Source organism: Conger conger, chromosome 1 (genome assembly GCF_963514075.1).
Source record: "Conger conger chromosome 1, fConCon1.1, whole genome shotgun sequence".
In the NCBI taxonomy this organism is placed as follows: domain Eukaryota; kingdom Metazoa; phylum Chordata; class Actinopteri; order Anguilliformes; family Congridae; genus Conger; species Conger conger.
This window is the reverse complement of record NC_083760.1, coordinates 19,278,657-19,300,567: the sequence shown is the minus strand read 5'-3', so window position 1 is coordinate 19,300,567 and position 21,911 is coordinate 19,278,657. Positions and strand designations below refer to the sequence as shown.

At 42.2% G+C, this 21,911-nt stretch overlaps 2 protein-coding genes across 2 annotated transcripts in view; both read left to right on the top strand.

The window, feature by feature from the left end:
- Window positions 1-2,554, top strand: part of aspg (asparaginase homolog (S. cerevisiae)) — a 33,435-nt gene extending 30,881 nt beyond the window's left edge. The window contains exon 16 of the mRNA XM_061247627.1: window positions 742-2,554. Within this exon, the coding sequence (XP_061103611.1) occupies window positions 742-756 (15 nt within the window). The 3' untranslated portion in view covers window positions 757-2,554. The remainder of the gene's footprint in view (window positions 1-741) is intronic.
- Window positions 2,555-10,806: 8,252 nt separating this feature from the next.
- Window positions 10,807-21,911, top strand: part of kif26ab (kinesin family member 26Ab) — a 110,434-nt gene continuing 99,329 nt past the window's right edge. The window contains exons 1-3 of the mRNA XM_061216774.1: window positions 10,807-10,941; window positions 14,208-14,327; window positions 14,358-14,456. Of these exons, the coding sequence (XP_061072758.1) occupies window positions 10,807-10,941; window positions 14,208-14,327; window positions 14,358-14,456 (354 nt within the window). The remainder of the gene's footprint in view (window positions 10,942-14,207; window positions 14,328-14,357; window positions 14,457-21,911) is intronic.

The window sequence follows — 21,911 nt, the reverse complement described above, 5'->3', positions numbered from 1 at the left end:
CTTCAGATGGTTTTCCATTGTAATTCTCAGAGCCCAGAAAAGAGCGGTGAAATGCGGAATAACCTGTCCGCTGGCCTGGGGAAGGATTAATGAGTTTAGTGAGGGCATCAGTCGGCACCAAAGCTTTCTGGGAGAGGAGTGCTATGTTTTGTGGAAGAACCTATGCACTTGGATTAAAAGCGTCTACCAAATGACAAAATATTTTAATGTAAAATGTAAATGCTAGACTGGAGGTGCAGCTAGTTCAGTCTGGCCAATCACAGTAGCACCAATTGTTCAGTTAATTACCCGGGAGCAAAGAAAAGCAGGGCTGGATTTGGGTCTGAGGAGCGTGCTTTGATGGTCCTCTGCCCTGCAGCCTGGGTTGTGCAGTGGAAAACCAAGCGGTTGCGTCAGGCCCTAAGCTCAGCAGTTCCTTCAGTGGAGGAGGAGTGGGCCAGTCTCTCCTCTTCCCTCTGGGGCCTGATGGGTTGAGATTCTGACATGTTTGTTTGCACACTGTCTTCCTCTCATACATCATGCAGTTCACTCTTAGGTTTGTGTGCATGTGTCCTGTTCTCCTGCTATTCAAAGTGCTTCAGGTTACTTTTTGGCATGTAGCCCATTGAGCACAGCCCATTAGTATCGCTAGCATACAGTAACTGGTTTTATGCTCAAATGTTAATGGGAATAATGGACAGGAAATAATCAAGCTAAAATCTTAATTTTGCCACTGTGATAATGTATGACTTTTTTTTCCAGAATGGGGGCCTGTAATTTATGGAACGTCCAAGAAAGATCTGAGCGCAGAAACCTACAGACGTCCCTATGTCTCTCTCTCTCCATCTCTCTCTCTCTCTCTACCTCCCTCCCTACCTCTACCACCCGTCCATCATCACGCACCTCTTCACCTACATGTCTATGCTAGGCCATGTTAAATTCTGCCATAGCCTGAGTCCAGTCCCAGGCTACCTACTATTCCGTCCTGCAGATTCCTGTCTCCATCCCCAGCCTTGCTACCCATTGCCAGCCTCCTCAGGTTTCCCCATGTTGTGCTGTGAGTGGGTCATAGTATCACAAAATGAATACATCACCAGCAGCTTGCAAATTCACACTCATGTTCAATTTACATTTCTACCCCTGAATAAGGGCATTCAACCCGGATGAAGTCAGGTATTACCCTTTGTTTTGTTTTGTTTAATTGATTCATATGTCAGTTTAAGTTATATAAGTTTCATTGGTGTATGTAGGAAATAAGGATGTAATAATTAAGAGCATAACATTAAGATATGTATTTTAGCACTAGGACAACCAAATGTATTCTCATAAACAGTATGAGCTGGTCAGGTCAGCCCAGGGCTCTTTTACTTCTTTACAGAAAACGGCTACCATTAAATTCATGAACACTCAAAATGGCTGCTGGTTTCTGTAAAGCAGTGAAAACCCCCTGGGTCCTGTACTGGATATTTTTCTACCCATTATACCCAGGTCTTCTACCAAAATATATTGCACTTTAATACTTTGCATTAGTTCAGTTTAGACTTTGAATGTCGTCAAATATTTAAATAATTTGTAAAATGTGTTCTTTATTGTTATAGGACAGGGGAGTGCTCTGTGTTGTGTCATGTGTGACTCATTGTTACTCTGTGATACTGTAGGGAAAATTCACAGAGCAAGAGATTCCCCCCTAAAAGTACAAATCAAAATCAGACTGCCCTAATGAACAAGCTGGTTCCCTCAACACTCTCGAAGATTTATGTTAAGAGTGTATCAATATATATGTATACACAACATGTAATCAACATGTCATATGTATGCTGTTTTATTCAATTGAATGAACCTAGAACATTTGTATAACTGAGCTTATGAAAATGCAAGAAACCACAGTGTACACTGTCGAAAAGAGAGCAAAGACTGCAAGTTAAAGAATTACATTTATTCACTTAGAAGAAAGTAGTGATCAGATATGCAGTATTATATATTCAATGATTTCTCTGATTATATATTATATATTATTATATATTTTCTATGATTTTACTGCTGTTCAGTGTGTCTATACTTTCTATGACTTATTGTTATATTTTCACTGATGTCTATCATATAATTTCTATGATTTTGATTTGACTGCTGTTTAGTACATCTGTATACTCTTTATGACTTATTACTGATAAGTATTGTTGTTAGAAACGCATAAGTGACCCCTGTGTAATCCAAAGTTAAGTCAAATGATTAATATGAGGTGGAAAGCACCCAAAATGATCTATAGGTCGTAGAAAGTTCTGGAAAACACTATATAGGGAATAGCACCGTGTTACATGTTTTTCATGTTAATGATTTCAGTTTGTTAGATGACACAGCCTATAAAGCAAGATGTATGTAATAAGACCCTTCTTTGTTTTGGAAATCAATGGGACAATTCGCCACAATGGTTTTAGGACTGAAAAGTAAATACCTGTAACATAGCCAAGTCATATGATGGTTTTCAAGAAAGCTATTGGTTGTGTTGAGATAAGGACTGAGGATTTGAACCGGCTCTTGTGCACGTGTGCCACAATAAAGTCAAATTTTCTGCAGACTTTGCTGTCGTGGGATCTTTCGCCTCTTGGACTTGTTTTACAACTGATTGGAGATTGGACCGTGAGAGCTACCGTTTCCTAGCAACGACAATACCGACTGGATATGTAAAAGCACAAAAAAATAAATACTATTATGAATAATATGTGTCATTTTCTATTGTTTCTGTAAGTTTTCATGCACAAAACACACGTAAGTGCCGTTTCCTCTGAATCTTTATTTATAGTAAGAGGATTAGTTGTTGGGTTTTGTATAACTGACATTAAGAAATTGCTAATGTAATCAATGACAGAATGGGGTCAGTTTAGCATTGTATATAATTATGCTCAACTAAGCTCATTCTACTGTAGTGTGTGTGTGTGTGTGTGTGTGTGTGTGTGTGTGTGTGTACATCCCAGCTATAGTGCAGCAGAGCGAGACTCACGGTACCCTGGAATCCACCATCTTATTTAATGAAAAAGTGTTTGCTTCTGACTGGCAAGGGCATAGAAACCCAATACAAAATCAATTTCCTCTTTCCCTCCACAGCCCTGTAAACATCAACTTTAATCTTTACTGGGCCTTTACAGCACTCAGTTCCTGGCAGAGAAATGTTCGAGTAGCTTCCTGGAATTACTGAGCACTGGCAAGCTTCAACAGTTCTGGTTTATTTTCTGCCTGCTAAACCTTTTTCAGAGCCTCGTACCCCAATTTGAGTGTTGGGCCTTTTCTTGTGGAGTGATCTGTGTGACAAACAGCACAGTCATCAGTTGAGCTGACTGCTTGGGGATATTCAGATGCCTTCAAAGATCCTAAATCAATTCAGCAAGTGGTCAATCTCTAGCAAGTTATCTGGCTACCCAACCAGAACACAGAATGTTTCATAATCCAATTTCAATGAAGGACACCACCTGCAAAATGTTAATATGTATTTCCCACAACATAGCATATGCATTGTAATAGCATATACACTCAGTGAGCAATTTATTAGGTAGACCTGTACACCAGCTTGTTAATGCAAACATTAAATCTGCTGACCATGTGGCAGCGACTAAATTCATAAAAGCATGCAGATGTGGTCAAGACGTTCAGCTGTTGTTCAGACCAAATGTGATCTAAGTGACTTTGACCGTGGAATGATTGTTAGAGCCAGACAGGGTTGTTTCAGTATCTTAGAAACCGCAGATCCCCTGTGATCACACACAACAGTCTCTAGAGTTCGCAGAGAATGGTGTGAAAAACTAAAAGCATTCAGTGAGCAGCAGTTCTGTGGGCAAAAAGGCATTGTTAATGACATAGGTTAGAGGAGAAGGGCCAGACTGGTCAAAGCTGACAGGAAAGTGACAGTAATGCAAATAACCATGCATTACAAGAGGATCTTTGAGCATTACATTTACATTTACATTTTAGTCATTTGGCAGACGCTTTTAATCCAAAGCGACTTACAAGTGAGCACACATCTTGTCACATCTTTAAGTGGATAGGCTACCACAACAGAAGACCAATAAGTTAAAAAAAAATATATATATATATAATATATAAATACCTAATATATTTCTCAATGAATGTATGTATGAATTTTAATGTGTTTCTGGAGGTTATTTTCATTAGCTTACTGAAATCTCCTGCTCCAAAATTTGTCAGAAATTATGAATAATAAATGCCAGTACCTTCGTGCACTTGAGAATTAGAATTGGCCAATCACAGAGGGGTGACGCGAAAGAGTGTTTTGCACAAACTAAAACATAAACTTTAGAACCGCAATGAATCATTGATTTATGAAAGAGACTGGCATAATGTGTGTTTCTCCCCTCTTAATAATACATTCATCCTTAAAGGAAGCCAAAGTGTCAATGACCATAGCCTACTTATTTATTATAGTTAAATGTGCTATAACAACAGTTATAGAATACGGAGGACAGATGTAATGTATATTGGATGCCGATGCCAACAGAAGCCAATGCTATCTTTTTTCTATATTTGTACTTATGAAATTAGTAAGACAATCTATTATCTAAAGATCATGCTGTCCTCTTCGTCCCAAAGAACGTTTTGTCTTTGTGCCATATTTCCTGTTGGTGACTATAGACTCGGAGGGTGTAGGTTGTCTCGGGCCTTCAGGTGCGTCTTCGCGCCCAGACCAGTCCGACAGGTAAGCAGCGAATCGCATGGCTTCCGTCCTCCAGTGGAGTCTCCGGAGTGCCGGCTGCCAGAGACCCAGCTCATCCGGTTAAACCGGCAAGGCCTTCATTCCTCGCTGGATCATCGGGCCCCGGTGCACTGCCTACCGACAACAATACTGTATATAAGGAGGTGAGGCAAGTACAAGAAGTACAGTTGACGTGTCAACACTGCAAATGAATCTCTTCCACTCAACGAGGTAAATACTTAAATTATTACTAGAATGGAATTTTAAAGATATGGATTTTCGGATAAATCTTTATTAAATTGAAGCTGGCACATTTTGGTCTATTAAGCAACCGGCTATGTAGTCATGAAAATGTTTCTATAGATGCGTGTCGTTAATTTCGTATCTTAAGTTAAAGTTCCATTTTCTTCATTTGTTTTATTTGTCTTTATGAACAGACTCGAATTCAAGGCATGGAGTTGGGAAGATTCGGTCAGTTTCTATCGAAAATGTATTTGTCTCTTTGGTGGAGTGGTTCTAAACAGTTCAACAGTTCTCTACCAAAATTGTGAAATGTTTAGGACCACTTGATCAGAGTGATGGAGGCTTCTAAATGGGCTGGCCAAGAAGAAACAAAAAGAACGCTGATGAAAGCCAGTGAAATCCGACATTGTTGAAACTAATGGCGCTGAATTAGGCTAGTACTTACTTGTGTTTTGTCGACTTTTCAGATTATTGAGGATATGAAACAAAAGGAAGATTTTGTTCCGATAAAAATGGGAATGAAACGCGCCAGTTGATCATATTTTTGTCTGTAAAAGTCCTTAAAAAGGGTATGTATTATTGGAAGAATAGCGATATAAATTGCTGGAAAAAATCTTTCGAGCAGTGATTTGCTTTTTATTATCTCCCTCTCTCTCCTTCTCTATTTCTCTCTTTCTCTCGCATAAAGTTTAGGGTGTATTTTATTGCAACAGCGTGGTTTCACAACCATTCGAAACTGGGAGTAGTAGTGCCCCCTTCTGCCCAGTGCATCATCTGTCGGAACCAGGTGGTAGTGCGTTATGAGCAGTTCACCCGTACGGCCAACCAATCTGTTGAATTCTACCCCAAATCCAATTAATGTCTTGCGTATTTTAAGAGATAGGTTACAATGCAAAATGTTAAATGCTCTTTTAAATGTGGGGTGTCTCACTTATTTAATTTAATTAATTAATTAATTAATATAGATTTTTTGCTGTCTCCCTGCAAACGATGAAATTATGTCAAGTTGCTAATCATAAGTATAACATTTTTATTTGGGCATTTATGTATGGTTAAAATAATATCTGCTTTTCATTTAAAGTGCGGAAGCTGATCACCCGTATTGTTTGCATATAAACTGCAAACATCTCAGTCTAGTTGTGTATGATCACTGTCCATGGTACTGAAGCAACCCGTCCAGTCCATTTCAGTCCTATCCATCATATCACGTCTCGGACCCCAGTTCTTATTCATGACTGCTGCTGATGTGATGTCATACTGCTTACGTTGTTTAATGGCAACATTAGAGTTGTTGCACAAAACAAAATGATTGTGCATCAAACAGAGGTAGTTTGGTGGGGTTTTTTTTACACTATTCAAACCAATGGGGTAGCAGGGAGCCTTGAAAAAGTTGTTGCCCGGATATAATAGTCAAGGCAATTGAAAGGGTGCTTAAATGCCAAACGCCTTGGAGCGTAAAGTTCATCCAACCAGGCCACAGGGGTTAAAACCTCTAGATTATGCTGACATGAGATGAGAGACTTGCTCGCAACGAACTGCTTTCCTCTTCATGAATTGCAGATAGGAAATTGCTAATGGAAATTGAAAAGATGAAAGTGGTTGATCCACGCAGTTTTCGGACATGGCCAACTGAGCAAACTATTACATCTAGATCCTTCATTAGCAACCCTCAGTCTATCCACCTATCGGCATTTAGCTATTGTTCTTAAACTCTAAATCATGTTTTGAGGCAGGTCAACCATGAGGATACAATAATCACTTCAGTGTTAAAAACAGTCGTCTCACAAGTCTGGATTAAAATTCTAGAGTTCTCAATATGATTTTTACTATTCCCGTTTATATAAAATATAATTCTAACTTACTGCATCCAATATACAATTTATAACTGAAGTTGTTAGTGATTTGTGAATTTACTTTATATTAATTCAATAATATACCATAAACATTTACACTTTAATTCGTTTAGCTACCGCCAGGAATACTGCATTTTCAGACATCAAAGGCTGCTCTCTTTACGATCGTCACACAGGCTTTGTTGTATAAATAAATTATTCATTAAATTCCAAACCCTATATATTTTTTTCATCCATCATTTAAGAAAGATTGAGCATCAAACTATTTTAGCTTGATCTCGTGACTTAGACCGCTCGTTAGCAAAACAATTTCTTTAATGTTCTGGTTAGCAAGGTTAGCAAGTTGTACGAAATATTTCTAGATATTAATGAGAGGCCCAAAGCGCTTTCCGTATTCGCAAGGGCGGCAGATGTGGGGGGTCTCATGGGACTTCATCCTTGGAATTTCATCAGCATTCAGGGGTGACCCAGCCTCCTCCAGCGGGGCGGTAGACGTGTTAAATCATCTTTATAACGGATTGTAATTATCCGTTCTACAGCCCGTGTGAATCCCCAAAATCAAACCCGTAATGGGAATGGTTGACTTGTGGATTGCTTGTTTTGTACACGTTGGTTGTTTGATGATTGGTGTTCGTGTGTGGGCGCGCGCGCGCGTGTGGTGTGGGATGTGTGTGTGTGTGTGTGTGTGTGTGTGTGGGGGGGGGGGGGGCGTATTAGGTGCATGTATCTTTAAAGGGGACCTTTTTATTACACGTAGGTTTATAATGCCAATAGGCTTCTAAATGTCGAACTTTGTTTAAAAAAGACTGGTGTATTCAACCACTGGACTGGTTGGCTTCTGATGATGTCACTCGAATCACATTGGATATCATAGATTTCAACATCTTGTCATTCATTCAGATAAGGCCTACCAAACTGTGTTCTTTAAAAATTGAATACGAGGTTAATTTGATGAAGCAGTGTTGATTATTTGAGTGTTACTTCTATATAAGTATATGAAAGCGAATTTAAAAGGCGACCAATTGAAAACCGCTTACTCAGATAAAGTCGACCAAAAATAATAATATAAATGGCTAAAACCCAAAACACGGTTCATTTTTATCAGTATAAGAAACATTCTGCAACGACGAAGAGTTAAATGATATTGCAAGACAATAATAAACAGTAGGGTTGGATACAACAGTTGATTAACTACACTTGATTGTGTAGTGGTGTGTTTCAACTCTAAATGACCTTCACAAAGGAGTAATTCGAGACAAAGTCTACACCCCCTGTAAATCCACTGAATATGCAGTTAATCAAAGCTTTGAAGGGACCTTATAAGGAGATAACGTGCAATTTAAATCCGTAAACAATCAACGGGACCAAACCTGCCGAACATGTGAAGGAAGCGGTGTATTATACTCCGCTTGACAGAAATTAGTTTATTATGTGGGTAATGGCCGCCTGGTTATCTGGAACGGGGTCCTCTGTGTCCACAAGATAAGATTTTTATTAAGAGACAAGCTCTAATGTCTGATTTTCGCTTTCAAGGCGCGCAAGAATAATAGACTTGGTCTACTATATTAGGCTTTATGTTCGGGAGGCTAACATGCATTTTACCCCACAGAGATAGGTTTCCTCAAATTCAGGTTTTATCTAAGATACAGCTGTAGTTTAGCGGCAATATATTAGATGGCCTTCAAAGACTGCTGGAGGAAGCAAGCTTCAGGTTGAATTAGCAATATTCTACCTGGACTTCCAGATAAATCGGAACAAGTCTCTTGTCCAAGGGTAGAGAGGTTAAGTGAAAAAGCGCTATACAGGTCTAACATGAAGACGAGTAGCCTACTACTTCAGTTGGAACAAGCACTTGGGAAGTCTTAAGTTGCCGGAAGTGTCAAGACTCACTGAAGAATAATGTTACAGTAGGCTTTATTTTATGAATAATCGTGACACATGTTATTACAACAGATAGCCTACACTCCAGCCTGCAATGAAAGTTACCCCTAACACACACTAGAACAAAGTTCACGCACATAGCCTATCTCAGAAGATGATCTCTCTGAAATGAGATAGAGTCACTGTTCACTATAAAGGTTCTCTCGGGTTGAAAACGTTCCTCCGGTAGATGAATGTTTAAGACAGTCCAAAATCATAGGCTACTACACATTAACGACCGCCTTTGCGCAGGCGCCATCCATGCGAAGCAAAGTACAGAACATCGGTTATGCTTGATTCATGACCCGTTAAAAAGTGGCATAAATTTGCATCATAAACGTTTGCCTCCATTGAAGGAAAAGCTTGCAGATTTATCTTCACTTGTGCCTTATAAGAGATTTAGACCCCCCGATTGACTGCGACAAATTAAGACAATCGGTTAATTAGGCTTTATTGCACTATATTCAAACGTGGTTGTATTATTATGCCATCCAGAAACCATTTTCATTGGTCACTCGAGCTACAATTGAATAATAGCCTACGTATATTATGCTATTCCATAAAGCCTATGCCCATAGACAGTCGCATAGCTTTTTCCAAAGCATTGCGCAGCTAATCACACTGTCATCGCAGAAATGGACTACTGACCTTTAAAGGCAGAAATTAATAGTAAGGTCATAAAAAATAATTATTTTAAACCAAAATAGATATTTAACCAAATTAGTGGGGAATACGATTGCTCCTTTAAAAATCGGAGTAGGGTCTCGGTCTCCCTGAATAAAATCCAATGTCCATCTGTCGTCATGTCCTCCACATGACGACTGTTTGACTAGAACCGAGAGAAGGGCGTGTGGCTCCTTCAGAGCAGCTGGGCGAGGCATAATTCCAGGATGGTCGGGGAATTACCAAAGTGCCGTTTTCTGTTAATATTACATATTCACTCTCTATAATAAGCCTAACCTTATCAGGAGGATCAGTGATTTACCGTTAATATCCCAATGTATTTCTGTTATTTACCGGTGCCTTCTAAAAAACAAAATATCGACGCACACATAGGGTAGAGCAATCGTCCCTTATAACGATTTGCCGGTTCCAGTGTAGGCTACTATATTCAAAAATAAAAGTAAAGTAGGGCTTTAAATAGGTTTGTTTTAAAGACGTAACTCTGAATTGATTATCACAATACTTTATGTCTGGGTGTCTAGCATTTCTTTCTCTCTGGTGTAATAGCTTATGCGTGTCTGTTCAACACCCCCAGGCACTTTTATCCCGGTTTGCCGTCATATTTCGGCTGACAGACCGCGCACTCCAGGGAGACTTCTTCCACGTGCCAGGAGGTAGGCTACACACAGATGCGGAATCAACACAGATATAGGCTACCAATACAACTAAGATTTAACCTGCCTTTTGAAATACAGATTTGCAATATCCTGGATACAAGTTAGCCCGATTCACTTGCCAAAATATATAGGTATCTGTCATATACTATCAAACAGCGCTTAGTGTAGCCTACAACTAAAATTAACCTTGAATGGCGATGAGAAAATATTCCGACTGGAATGAGCATCAGCCAGTTGGCACATTGCATCCATACAGCAGGGAACGTACGGAGCCTCTGTCATGGAGTGCAGCGTAGAGCAACTGATGGTCTGACTAAGCGTGTGTCTGTGCATCTGAGTGAGTGAACAGGAGAGGGAGGGAGAAAGGGGGGGAGAAAAAGGTGGTCAACGGTGAGCTCATACGATTTCATTCGAGACCTGCAGCGGCGGTGGACAGAAGTATGATCAGAAGTCGGAAGACGGATAATAAAAGTGATGTAATAGAAATCCGTGGGATTTACTGATGGATTGTGTTGGTTTAATGCCTGGGTGGACTACTGGGCACAGGAAACCTTCTTTCAAGTACATAGGCTGCCTTGGTCATTGACGGGAGTGGTACTGAAAGATAGTAGACACGTTCTTAATACGCAATTTTGTATATGTTTTTGGAGAAAATAAAAGATTTGGATTTGGACCACATGCAACGTTTGGTGAACATACGAAACATTCAATAAAATGACCGTGAGAAGGAATATGTAAATCTGGCACAGGATCTGTTACATTTTCCACCATGGCTTTACAAAAGTCTTCGGGGTCCTCTGGGGCTGGCAAGCCGAACCCCAGCCTGATTGACCTGGGCACGTTTTTCGTGGACTCAGATATCATTTTTGGATTTACAAGTCACCTTCTGAGAAGAAAAGCAAAGGTAAGTGGGCGACACATTAGCTCTCTGCAGAAGGGGAACTCTTTGAATAACTTTATGCATGTCAGTACGAAACAACGCAACCCAGTAAGTTGGCACTTATTCAATAACTCAGTTCTTTAATACTTTAGTGTTCAATATCAAAGGGGAACTATGGTCTAAGGTACACGTGTATTTGGCTATAGGCTAAATACACCAGTTTCCTTGCTGTTGCTTCAATGTCAGACTGGACTGGAACGTTCAGGACCAAGAACAGCGGACTCATACCAACAACGTAAATGGGTTGCCATAGTCTTTCCACTTCAGAACGACGGGCATTTGATGTGCCTGCCTTGCTTTAAAATAGTTAAACCGTTCTATACACAACTCAAGATATATTATAGGCTATATTTAAAACAAAGTCCCATTTTGATTCATTTTGGTGGCTGAGGTTGGATTATTTCTGTGTAAAGACAATAATCGTGCACAGCTGTTCACTAATTGAGAGCATTTTATTATTCAAGAAGAACCACCAATTGAAAAGTGTAGGCTATAGCCGAGAGTCCGAATTACTAACGCGACTGCCCTATAGAGAGCGACTCTGAAAGACTGCGCCGTACTTTTCACTTTCCAATTTCTGAGATTAATGCAAATATTTTGTTTATGGCATATTGCGTTGTAAAATAGACAAAACGAACGCTCTGCGTTTTAGACTACTCATGTCTAATGCTGGCTATATGCGACCGCAAAGTTTAAATCAAATGTAATTGCATTGATATGAAGCCTAATGTGTCCTGGATGATTTCAGCTACACTGAGCTTATTTAGCGAGTTAAGACTTTTTTTCTCCCGTGGAAGGCTATATACGCTACATTACATCGTAACGTCTTTGAAATTAGTAATCTGACAAACGCACAGACTACGAGTGTCTATGTCTGGAAGAGACGGTAATAGAAGGTAGGCGGGAAATCACACTTTATAACGGGAAAATTCTACAGGATAAATGGGCAAATATGTAATGAAGGGATCTTTAAATGTCTACGGAATGTAATGTTTGGTTAATATATCACCATCAATATATCAAGCAGCCAACCTCACTGTGCGCTCAAGGCATCAATTAAATTACAAATATATTATCAGCAGCTACACTAAACGTTTCAGTTAAGTTTAGTTCCCTCGTATGATGGACCGTTCGGTTGTATCAACTTAAATAGTGGTGTGCTCCCCAAATATAATTATGTTACCAGTTGCACGGATGTCTTTTGCTGGCTCGCCAACACACAAAGGATTGGAACTGGGTTATATGAGGGAAGATGAATTAACATGTGGAACTAACGCATGTGGCTGCCGTTCCTTACATCATCTACATGAAATATTTAGAAGTTTAAAAATTAAATAATTAAACAGCCCATATTTTTCATGTTTTTTACTGTATTCTACCAAAGTACCAGATGGTGGCGCCAAAGTAATGAGAACCGGGGATCCGCGGATAATAATCACTGCTTCGACTCAAGGGTGACTGGACCGCTTACTTCACTTTTAAATGAGATCAGGTGGTAACTGTAACCTTAATCGTTTAGACAACGAGGTCTGTCACGAACTGAAACGGTAGGCTACATAGTTGAAAAATGTTCTAAAATAAATATTTCCCCAAATCGTTTCCTTACTCTGACCGTTTATTTTAAACACACATTGTATGCTACAAAGCACTGGATAGATTGATAAACGTTCCATGGTGTGTGTGTGTGTGTTTGTTTTGACCATTTGCAAAGGCAGTTGGTTAGGGAAATTAAGTAGGAAATAGGTTATGATATGAGGTGTAGACTCGAATGATTGACGGTTTAATGGATGGTTGAGTAGTTAAGACTCACAAATGGAATCAAAATTAAAATGTAAAACTAACATTTAGCTTTCCTTTGTGCAATGTAACCTACAGAATATACGCAGTCTACACGCGATTAATCAGGCGTATGAATGCAAATGCATTCCAACCGCATTTAAAATATACCTTGGTATTGAACCCTATACGCAACCATTTAAAAGCTTGAATAATCATTTATCCGACGCACCAACCATTTCCAGCCCATTTTCCTTAAGTAACGGATGCATGCCCCATTCATCAACAGAGATAGCTATGCCAAATTATTTTTACAGACACCTTGGGCCAGGCTGATAGGTGTATTCCGCTGTTAACAGGTGTTTCCCTGTAACATACACGATATTTCACACGGACCTACATTCAAACAGGGAATTGTTTACAAATCATATGCTCTAAGTGCATATAAGTTATCATATCTATGTGCATGAATATTCGATTTGGCTACATTGGAAATGGAATATCGTTTCCTTCAAAATACTCACAACATCACATCTAAAAAGAAAGGTTTGATAGCATATGGATCTAACAAATCGCTCTAGACAATTATTTTCTATAACGTGCACTAGATACCCGTTTCAAACAGTCCTTACTGGTCGCCGTCTACTAGCCTAACGTTAGTACTTAAATCCAAATAATATCTGCATAGTACAGATGAACAGCCTACTAATATGTATGCGTGTTCCAGCTACAATTCCAAAGCACACACCTCGCTGTTGTGAGATTTCCTGCCAACGTTTAAGTTCAGAAACCCGTGCAACGCCGCTCTCCATGAAGCAGTTGTGTATACGTACTGAGCGCGAGCTCCACCCATTTCTGGGACCAGATTAGAACACTCCACGAAGTCGCAGCTAAAACTTTACTAGATAACAACGACATGGGAATGAAACTGTTCAAGTACCGAAGTTGGAGAATTCTAAGGCATGCAATAAAATGTTTTGTACCGACACCCAGTAGCCAAAGCGTGTTTTGAAACGGTAATAAGTAGCCTAATCTAAAGACACAAGCGAAAGCTACCAATATTGCAAGAAATTCTCTTGCGAGAAACGGACTTGACGGGATGTTCAGACCCGAGAGGACGAACCTGAATTTTGGGGATGCTCGAGGACGGGACCCTGACCACCGGAGGTTTACCGTAAGTACTGATAATAAAGGGTGAAAAGAAACCAAGACTGTTATTAAGGTTAGCCTATTCCACCTGTGACAGTATTTTGCATACCACCATGCCCTGAAGCATCGATCCTTGGGTTAAGGTAAAGTCTACTATGGATTTTTAAAAACTCATTCTCATAATGAGTTAGAATAGGATTTAATGTCTGTTTCCAATCATTTCATACGTTGAACGCAGCACGTCCCCTGTTTCACTTTGACAGTCGGTTTATTTTCAGGTTTAACTTTATTTTCTGTCTGCCAAGGTTGAAGGATGCCCCAGCAGAGAATCCCCCTTCTCGCTGGAACTCAATCCCAGGAAGAGGCTCCATTCAGCGGAGGAAGCCCTGTGTGGCAGCCGGCCACCCCCGGAGGGAGCCGGGTCTGTGACCATATCGGAGTCGGGTCATTTCGAGAGAAGGGACCTCAAGGGGAACTTGTGCAAACAATGTCAGATGAAAGTCACAGAACTGAAGAGGCAAGCTCTTGCGCTGGCTGATCCAGCATCACTGAAGGTTTGTGCAGCCAAACTATTACATTAAAATCCATGCAATCATTCAAACACAGTTGTATCAGTAATATCATTTGTTTTACAGATGTTTTATGTGACTGAAAACTCAGTTTTTAAGTCTTAATTTAGACATCAACAGGTAAACAATTCTTTTGTTCCATTTTGTGTGGATTTTGCCCAGTCAGGAGTGATTCAATTCATTCTTCACTGAGAGGTTGCCGGCTTATACCTGGGTGTAAACAACAATACAATCTGAAACAGAAATGTAAGGTCTCTCTGTGTCACGCCTGATTGAGGCAGTTTGACGGCCGATACTGTGAGTTTGATGTGCAGGGAGAGTTCCTGTCCTAATTGCAGTTCCCATTATTGCCTGCAGTGACAGTACCCCCCCTTTGTGCTGCAAGAACTTGTCGGATTTGCTCTTTATAGTTCCTACCAGCATACAAACAACATAGAAAGGAGCATTATTTTACTTTTTCATGTTGTTTCATAATAAAAGCTTACATTTATTAACACTTTTGAGCCTAAACCTTTAGATTAATACTAGACTTGTATTAGTTGTATACCTGAAGTTGTAATAGTGACCTTTGGTTAAACAGGTAGACTAAGTTGGCTGTCTTTTCTTTAAGTGCACTCTTATCAGCCATTTGATATCTGACTACCCTAGTGCCCTCAACGTTGCCCCATTTCAACCCATCGAGATCGTATTAAAGTCCCGGCTGTTGGCTGCAATAAAGTCTGCTCCCATGCACTGGTGAAATTGTTGGGGGGTGGAGGGCGGTGGTGATGCAATGGGTCTCTTTACCTTTTAGGGCTTGTGTTACCTGACGTGCATTTAAGACAGCGAACATTCACTGGGTTGTTTGCAGCAAACAGTTACTGTTGAACAATTAGCCACCAGCACATTTTAAATACAAATGGATGTGACTTTGATCTAACAATACCAGCTAGCTGATTGGCTCTCCCTGTGTTTTCCCCATCAGCAGCCATTTTTGTTCGCCACCCACTACCTTCTCAAACTGTTAGCTAAAGTGGTTGGTAGTGGTTGTAAAGAATATGGTTGCGTTAGCTAACGTTAGCTAATGTTTGCCATTTTGATTTTGATCAGGTATTGTGCACATTTTCTCATTTCTATGTTGATTGTATTGCACATCTCTATATTATTTTAGGTTTTGTGCAAACATATCTGAGGGTGGCATCTGAGTAGCTAAGTAATGCACTGTCTGGGGATCAGACTGTCAAATGCACATCAGTTTTCACGCTGTTATAATTGTCTGGTGTCATACAGGAATATTTAGCCCCAAGAAGTCTGCTTAAATCCCTGTTTTATTAATTAGGCAATAGTCTTGCTAAGTCTTCACTGTTATAGTGATCTTATAATCACTTTTAGAAAGCCATGCCAGAGTTGTCAGTGGACCTGCTTACTCTGAACTATGAGAGTACATTGCCAGCCTATTTTCTGCTTCTCCCCGCCGTGGAGGACTTTGCTTCCCCCTCTTGGCAAGCTTAGGAAAGTAGTTACTTAGGAATATTCATGTGTGCACATGTGCATCTAGTGGTCTTATCAGAGGGAGCAGTTTGTTATCCCTGCACGCCCTAAAGGACTCGGGGCTGCTTGTTGACTCCATGCTCCGTTAATGGAACGGGGAGAGGATCCTGCTCTGGCTTGGTTTTACTCATGTGTGTCTCATAGGGGTGCAGCCAAGGCATGCCAGAAGACAGCTTTGATGCCTTGTCAGACACAGGGGTAGTTTTGTCTGAATCTTCCAGCCCAAGCACCCCTACCTGTCCCCATGATCGGGGAGGGCCGATGTGGGCCTGGCCTGTCAGTTCTGGTCACCCCGCAGCCCCCCCCCCCCACCCTCTCGTTGAGACGGCAGCAGGTTCACAGCGCATCAGATAGCGGCCATATTTTTCACCGCGCGCCTTTCTGGCTGGGTTCTAACGGGGGAAATGTCCGACTGCAGACCCCACCCCCAACCTAAGCGCCAGACGGTACAAAATACAGGGGTCTTGTTTTTGTTTTTTTTCCCTTTCCCCCCGACATTCTTGTGTGTAGTCACAACTCCTACTGTATATAGGGCAGAGAGAGAGAAGAGAAACGTGGTTACGTAACCGGAGGCCGCAGAGTCGTGAGGATGAGAGAGTTTGAGAAGCTATCAAATACATTAGTTCAATAAGGTGTCAGGGCCGGTTATGAAAGGCAGGGAGAGATGGGGCCGCGGCAGTCGGCCTGACTCACGCTCCGCTTCCAGAGAGCTCCCTACCCGCAGAGACTGTGTGGCTGTTACAGTCTATTAGACGTCGGTGTGCTGTATTAGTGACTCTTACTTCCCTCTGGGTGTGTTGAGCGAGGCTGATTAATAGCCATTACAGAGCCTCAGAAACATGAAAAGGTACGAGGCACGTGCAGCGCGTGAGATTGTGCGCATACGTGCCCCCTTCCCCGCCCAGGCTCCGCCCTCCTCGTGACATCACCTCATTGTGTTCCAGTTTTTTTTTTTTTTTTTTAAACACCTTCCCGCTACACTTATTTTTTCTACGTTTACAACCGAATGCCCATAAACAACATGAAAGCTGGTGTCTGGGAGGCTGAAATGCCTTTGGAAGTGGCCCATTGTTTTGGGAAACAATGCTTATCTCGGTGCTTTCGGAGGACGGGAGGGGGTAAGCAACCTGTAGGCCGCGGAGTCTGCAGAGGAAGCTAAACCCAGTTGACCTTCGCTGTGCATTGAAAGTGTTCCTGTCCGCCTCCTACCACAATTCCCAGAGCTGTTAAATATAGTCCTCAGACTTTTATTGTTGTCACTGCCTGCACTGGCTGAAAGCTTGTTTCTGTATTGTCCTGTCGGGCAATGCAGGTCCCATGTTTAGTTTAAAACCCCTCCTAGCCGCTGCCCACAGAGGGGCCAGGGTCGCGGGTTTGTTGCTGGGACCTCTGATGTCCTCGTTGTGAGACCCTGCCTCCCTCTCCCTTTGTTTGTGGAGTAATTTGTTTGTACAGTAACATACAGTATCTGCAGTACACAATCAAAGACTGGTGGGACTCATAATTAGAGCTTTATCAGAGGTTGAGAGAAGTATCCCCCCCGTCCCACGCCCTATGCAAACTTCCCTTCCGTGGGAATGAAGCCTGGGCTCGAAAAACTCTCTCCAGGTGCTCCACTACAGACCCCCCCTAGACTCACACACACAGACACACAGACACACAGACTCACACACACAGACACACACACACCCACACAGACACACACTCACTCAGTGTGGTCTTCCTCATGGGGGTTGTGGGTATGTTTCCTTTATTAGCCTCATGTTGATGGCTAAATTGGGCCCTAATTCAGGAGGTAAACAGCCACGGGAGGGCAGGGGGCTTTTTGTGTTCTGCCTGCAGTATCAGATTCCCCAGCTGCAGGGAGAAAGGAGACATTGTCCTGCCCGCCCAGGACGCCCACCTGCACGGTTGGCCTGGCTCTGTTTGCGGCCCGGGAGTCGCTGACCGTGACCGCTCACCCCGGGGCAATGGGGGCTGGGTAGGGCGTGTGGGCACGACAGGCTTGGCACCGCAGGAGCTGCGGGTCTGTCTGGATGGTATCTGCGCCTGGGCTGGGCGAAGGCACCGAGAAGGTTCTCCAGGGAAAGAGAGGAGGCTCTTTGTGCAAACTCTCCCCCTGGTTCCGCTGGGCAAGGAAGTGAGCGTGCCCCTTTGACCCCCGTCTTCCAGCAGACCCATTGTCTGAGCAGAACCCCGGTGAGTACAGTAGGACCTGTTGCTTCGGCGAGCCAGTGCACTTCGCTGGACGTCTGGGAAGGAGCAGTTGGAGAGATTTCTATAGGAGGGGTGGGGGCATGGGTGGGGGGCAGCCTGTAGCCTTGTGGCTAAGGTACATGACCGGGACCTGGAAGGTTGGTGGTTGCAGCCCTGGTGTAGCCATGTTAAGATCTGCAAAGCTGTTGGGCCCTTGAGCATGGCCCGTAACCCCACATTGCTCCAGAGGGGATTGTCTCCTGCTTAGTCTAATCGACTGTAAATCGCTTTGGATAAAATCATCAGATAAATAACTGTAATGTAAAGTAATGGGCGGAGAGTTATTTTTGAATTGTACATGGAAAGACAAAAAAGAAGGCCGCCATCATATGTTTTAGCATTCTAGACAGCCGTCATAGAGAAACCGAGAGGGTGACTCATAGGCATGGTGTGAAGGAGTTCCTATCCCCTCAGCTTTCTCAATGGGAGACTGGCTCCGTTTCAACACTTAAAAGGTCTGAGTTCCAGGATGCGATGGGAAGAGCTGCAAGAGAATTGGTGCCGTAAGCCGTAGGCTCAGAAAACAGGGTCAACACTGGAACAATGAAGACGACAAACAATATCTGTATATTCTGCTGCAGCACGTATATTCTCAGCCTGCAATTAGCCCTCCTTCATGCTCCTTGACTTCAACAACTGGGCTTATTTCCTTATTATTATTTTTTATCTTACTTTTTAAATCATTGATGTTGAGTGGTTAAGCTGACATTATCAATATCTGAGCACTTCACTTTGTTCTGGTTTAACTCTGCTTTGTCCTTGGAATTATGGCCTTTCTTTGAACCAAATTGACTGTGGCTCTCGTCAGTCTTGACAGTCCAAAAGACTCTAAATTTGCAGTCTCTTTCATTTCGTGTCAGACGATTAGAAAAAAAGCGTCATTAAAATAGCCTGGCTTTAAAGCAAAACTACAGGGAGAGACTTTCAGAAGTTCCACAGACACGGTGTCTGCCGTGCTCAAAGAAATGATCCTATTAGTATCCAGTTCCATAATTAACATCTAGTGAACATCTCAACTGATAAAAGACAAACATTGTTAGTGCATCTAAAATTGTATACCGGAGCCTATCATTGCCTGCTGTGAAATTGAGTTGAACATTGGAGTCATATGATAACATTAAAGAGCAACCAAAGGTTCAAAGCAGGTCATATATTTTTTATAATAACCAGTGGATCTTTCAACAAAGGCAAAAGCCCATCCACCTGGCCCTGAGCTATCTTTAATTAATGAAAACTTTTTTTCTTTCCCCTTTTTGCTCAAAGGGCTTCACTATAAAAGGACCATATTGTAGTGAATGCATGGGGAAGAATTTTCCTTTGTCTGCCTTGTCAGGTATCTCATGAACGGGTCTAAAGTGGCTGTCATCTTCAACAATCGACCATCAATTTCCAAGGCCCTGGGAGCCCACCTTTAAAGTGACCCGTAAAAACCTTCATTCTTAACCTGGCTGCATTTGAAGTTGGCTGCTGTTTTCAGACGGCCATTTTGCCACCTGATATCGTGACTGAAACGACTGTTCTTCATGAATTGTCCTTCCTTTTCTGCCCGGTGAAAAGCTGCCTTTTGTGTGCGATGCGATAATCCGATTGCTTGGTTATCGCCTTCCTCACGTTTTAAAGGGCAGGCCAGGCTACCTCCCAGAAGCCTTCTCTTTACCTTGAGATATTGCCACATGAATCAGGTGGACAATTGAGAGATGGAATTGTGGTATGAAATGCTTGGAAAGAGATATTACCCGTCACCGTGCAAGGCCAGGTAGGGAATAACTAGACGAAAGCCGTGCTCATAGTTTAGTGCATTACTTGACAGATCTGATCTCATTTACAGTGGTTGAGATGGTGCACTAGAGAGGAAAGCCATTGCAGCCATTGACATGTTACCACAGCTCAGAATTGGACCATCTGGTCATACTGTAGCTCCCAGAAGTGATCCAAACCTGACCATCAGTCTCTGAGGTTATGAGTCAACCCTGCACTTGGATCTGCTTTCTCCAGAGAGGAATCCAAACTCTCAAAATGGTCCTCCACTTGGGAGTAGAGATGCCCGTAAAGATACAATTGCTTTCATAAACTCTTGAGGACATTTTGTGTAAACGCACACAGTTTTGATTACAAGGACTGGAGTATTCTTGGATAACATCTACATTATCTCTGTTTCCACTGATTTTCTGTTTGTCTCCGCGTGTTTTGATGGAGCTGCTGCCCCTCCCGGAGAATTTAAAATTGCCGCAGTGGTTTAGGAGATTGATTTAATTGCCACAGTTTTAGTGTGTCTGTTCATTGTGTAGAGCGCTGTGGTGGTTCTGCGGTCTTATCTGATGCGGTCTGTGTGTGGTTGTGTGTGCCTGTGGTATCTGGATAAATGGAGTGATGTGGACCTGTTTGGGGCCTCTCTGATGACAACAGCAGATAAGATGATTTGCAGTGATTGCACCTGGAGGTCCCCAGGTCAACGTGACAAGCAACGAAACAGCCACCCAGCCCTTTACGCGGCTGTGCTGGCTTAGTATGAGAGAGGCAGGGGCTGGGTTCTGAGGGTGAGAGTAACTAGAACGTGGTCTGTGTTTCTGTCCAAGTGTGTTTGTATGTGTTTGCGTGTCTCTGCGCACATGTGTAAAACATGAGTTTTGGAGTGTAGCTGTGTGTTGGTGTAGGGAGATACATTTTGAAAATGTGTGTTTAATGTGTGCAGTTTTACTTGAATGAGCCAAGTCTATTTGTGGAAGTGGGCGATCGTGTGCTTGTTAATGTTTGTTGATGGTCGGTCATTTGTGTGGAAGTGGCTGAACGTGACTGAAAGCGGACAAATGTGTGTGAAAGTGTGTGAGTGTTGGTGAATGAGTGTGAAAGTGTGTGAGTGTTGGTGAATGAGTGTGAAAGTGGGTGAGTGTTGGTGAATGAGTGTGAAAGTGTGTGAGTGTTGGTGAATGAGTGTGAAAGTGTGTGTGTTGGTGAATGAGTGTGAAAGTGTGTGAGTGTTGGTGAATGAGTGTGAAAGTGTGTGAGTGTTGGTGAATGAGTGTGAAAGTGGGTGAGTGTTGGTGAATGAGTGTGAAAGTGTGTGAGTGTTGGTGAATGTGTGTGAAAGTGTGTGAGTGTTGGTGAATGAGTGTGAAAGTGTGTGAGTGTTGGTGAATGTGTGTGAAAGTGTGTGAGTGTTGGTGAATGAGTGTGAAAGTGTGTGAGCGTTGGTGAATGAGTGTGAAAGTGTGTGAGTGTTGGTGAATGTGTGTGAAAGTGTGTGAGTGTTGGTGAATGAGTGTGAAAGTGGGTGAGTGTTGGTGAATGAGTGTGAAAGTGTGTGAGTGTTGGTGAATGAGTGGGAAAGTGTGTGAGTGTTGGTGAATGAGTGTGAAAGTGTGTGAGTGTTGGTGAATGTGTGTGAAAGTGGTTTAATGTGTATGGATGCGGGTGTTTCCCCAGGACTTTATCTGGGCTGTCAACTGGATATGCTGGGACTTACGCTACACTAATGAAAGAGCTTGAGTGGCAGGTTGGGGGGCTCTTTAGTGGAAGTGCAGTTTGCTCGTTAGGACTAACGAGTCTGAGGGGCTGAACTTATCTCCCGTAGCTTCTGCGTTTAAAAGCAAAGCCACAAAAGTTAGCAATAGGGGTCCATCCTAGGTAGAGGTAAGAGCACTTTTGCTGGTTTAA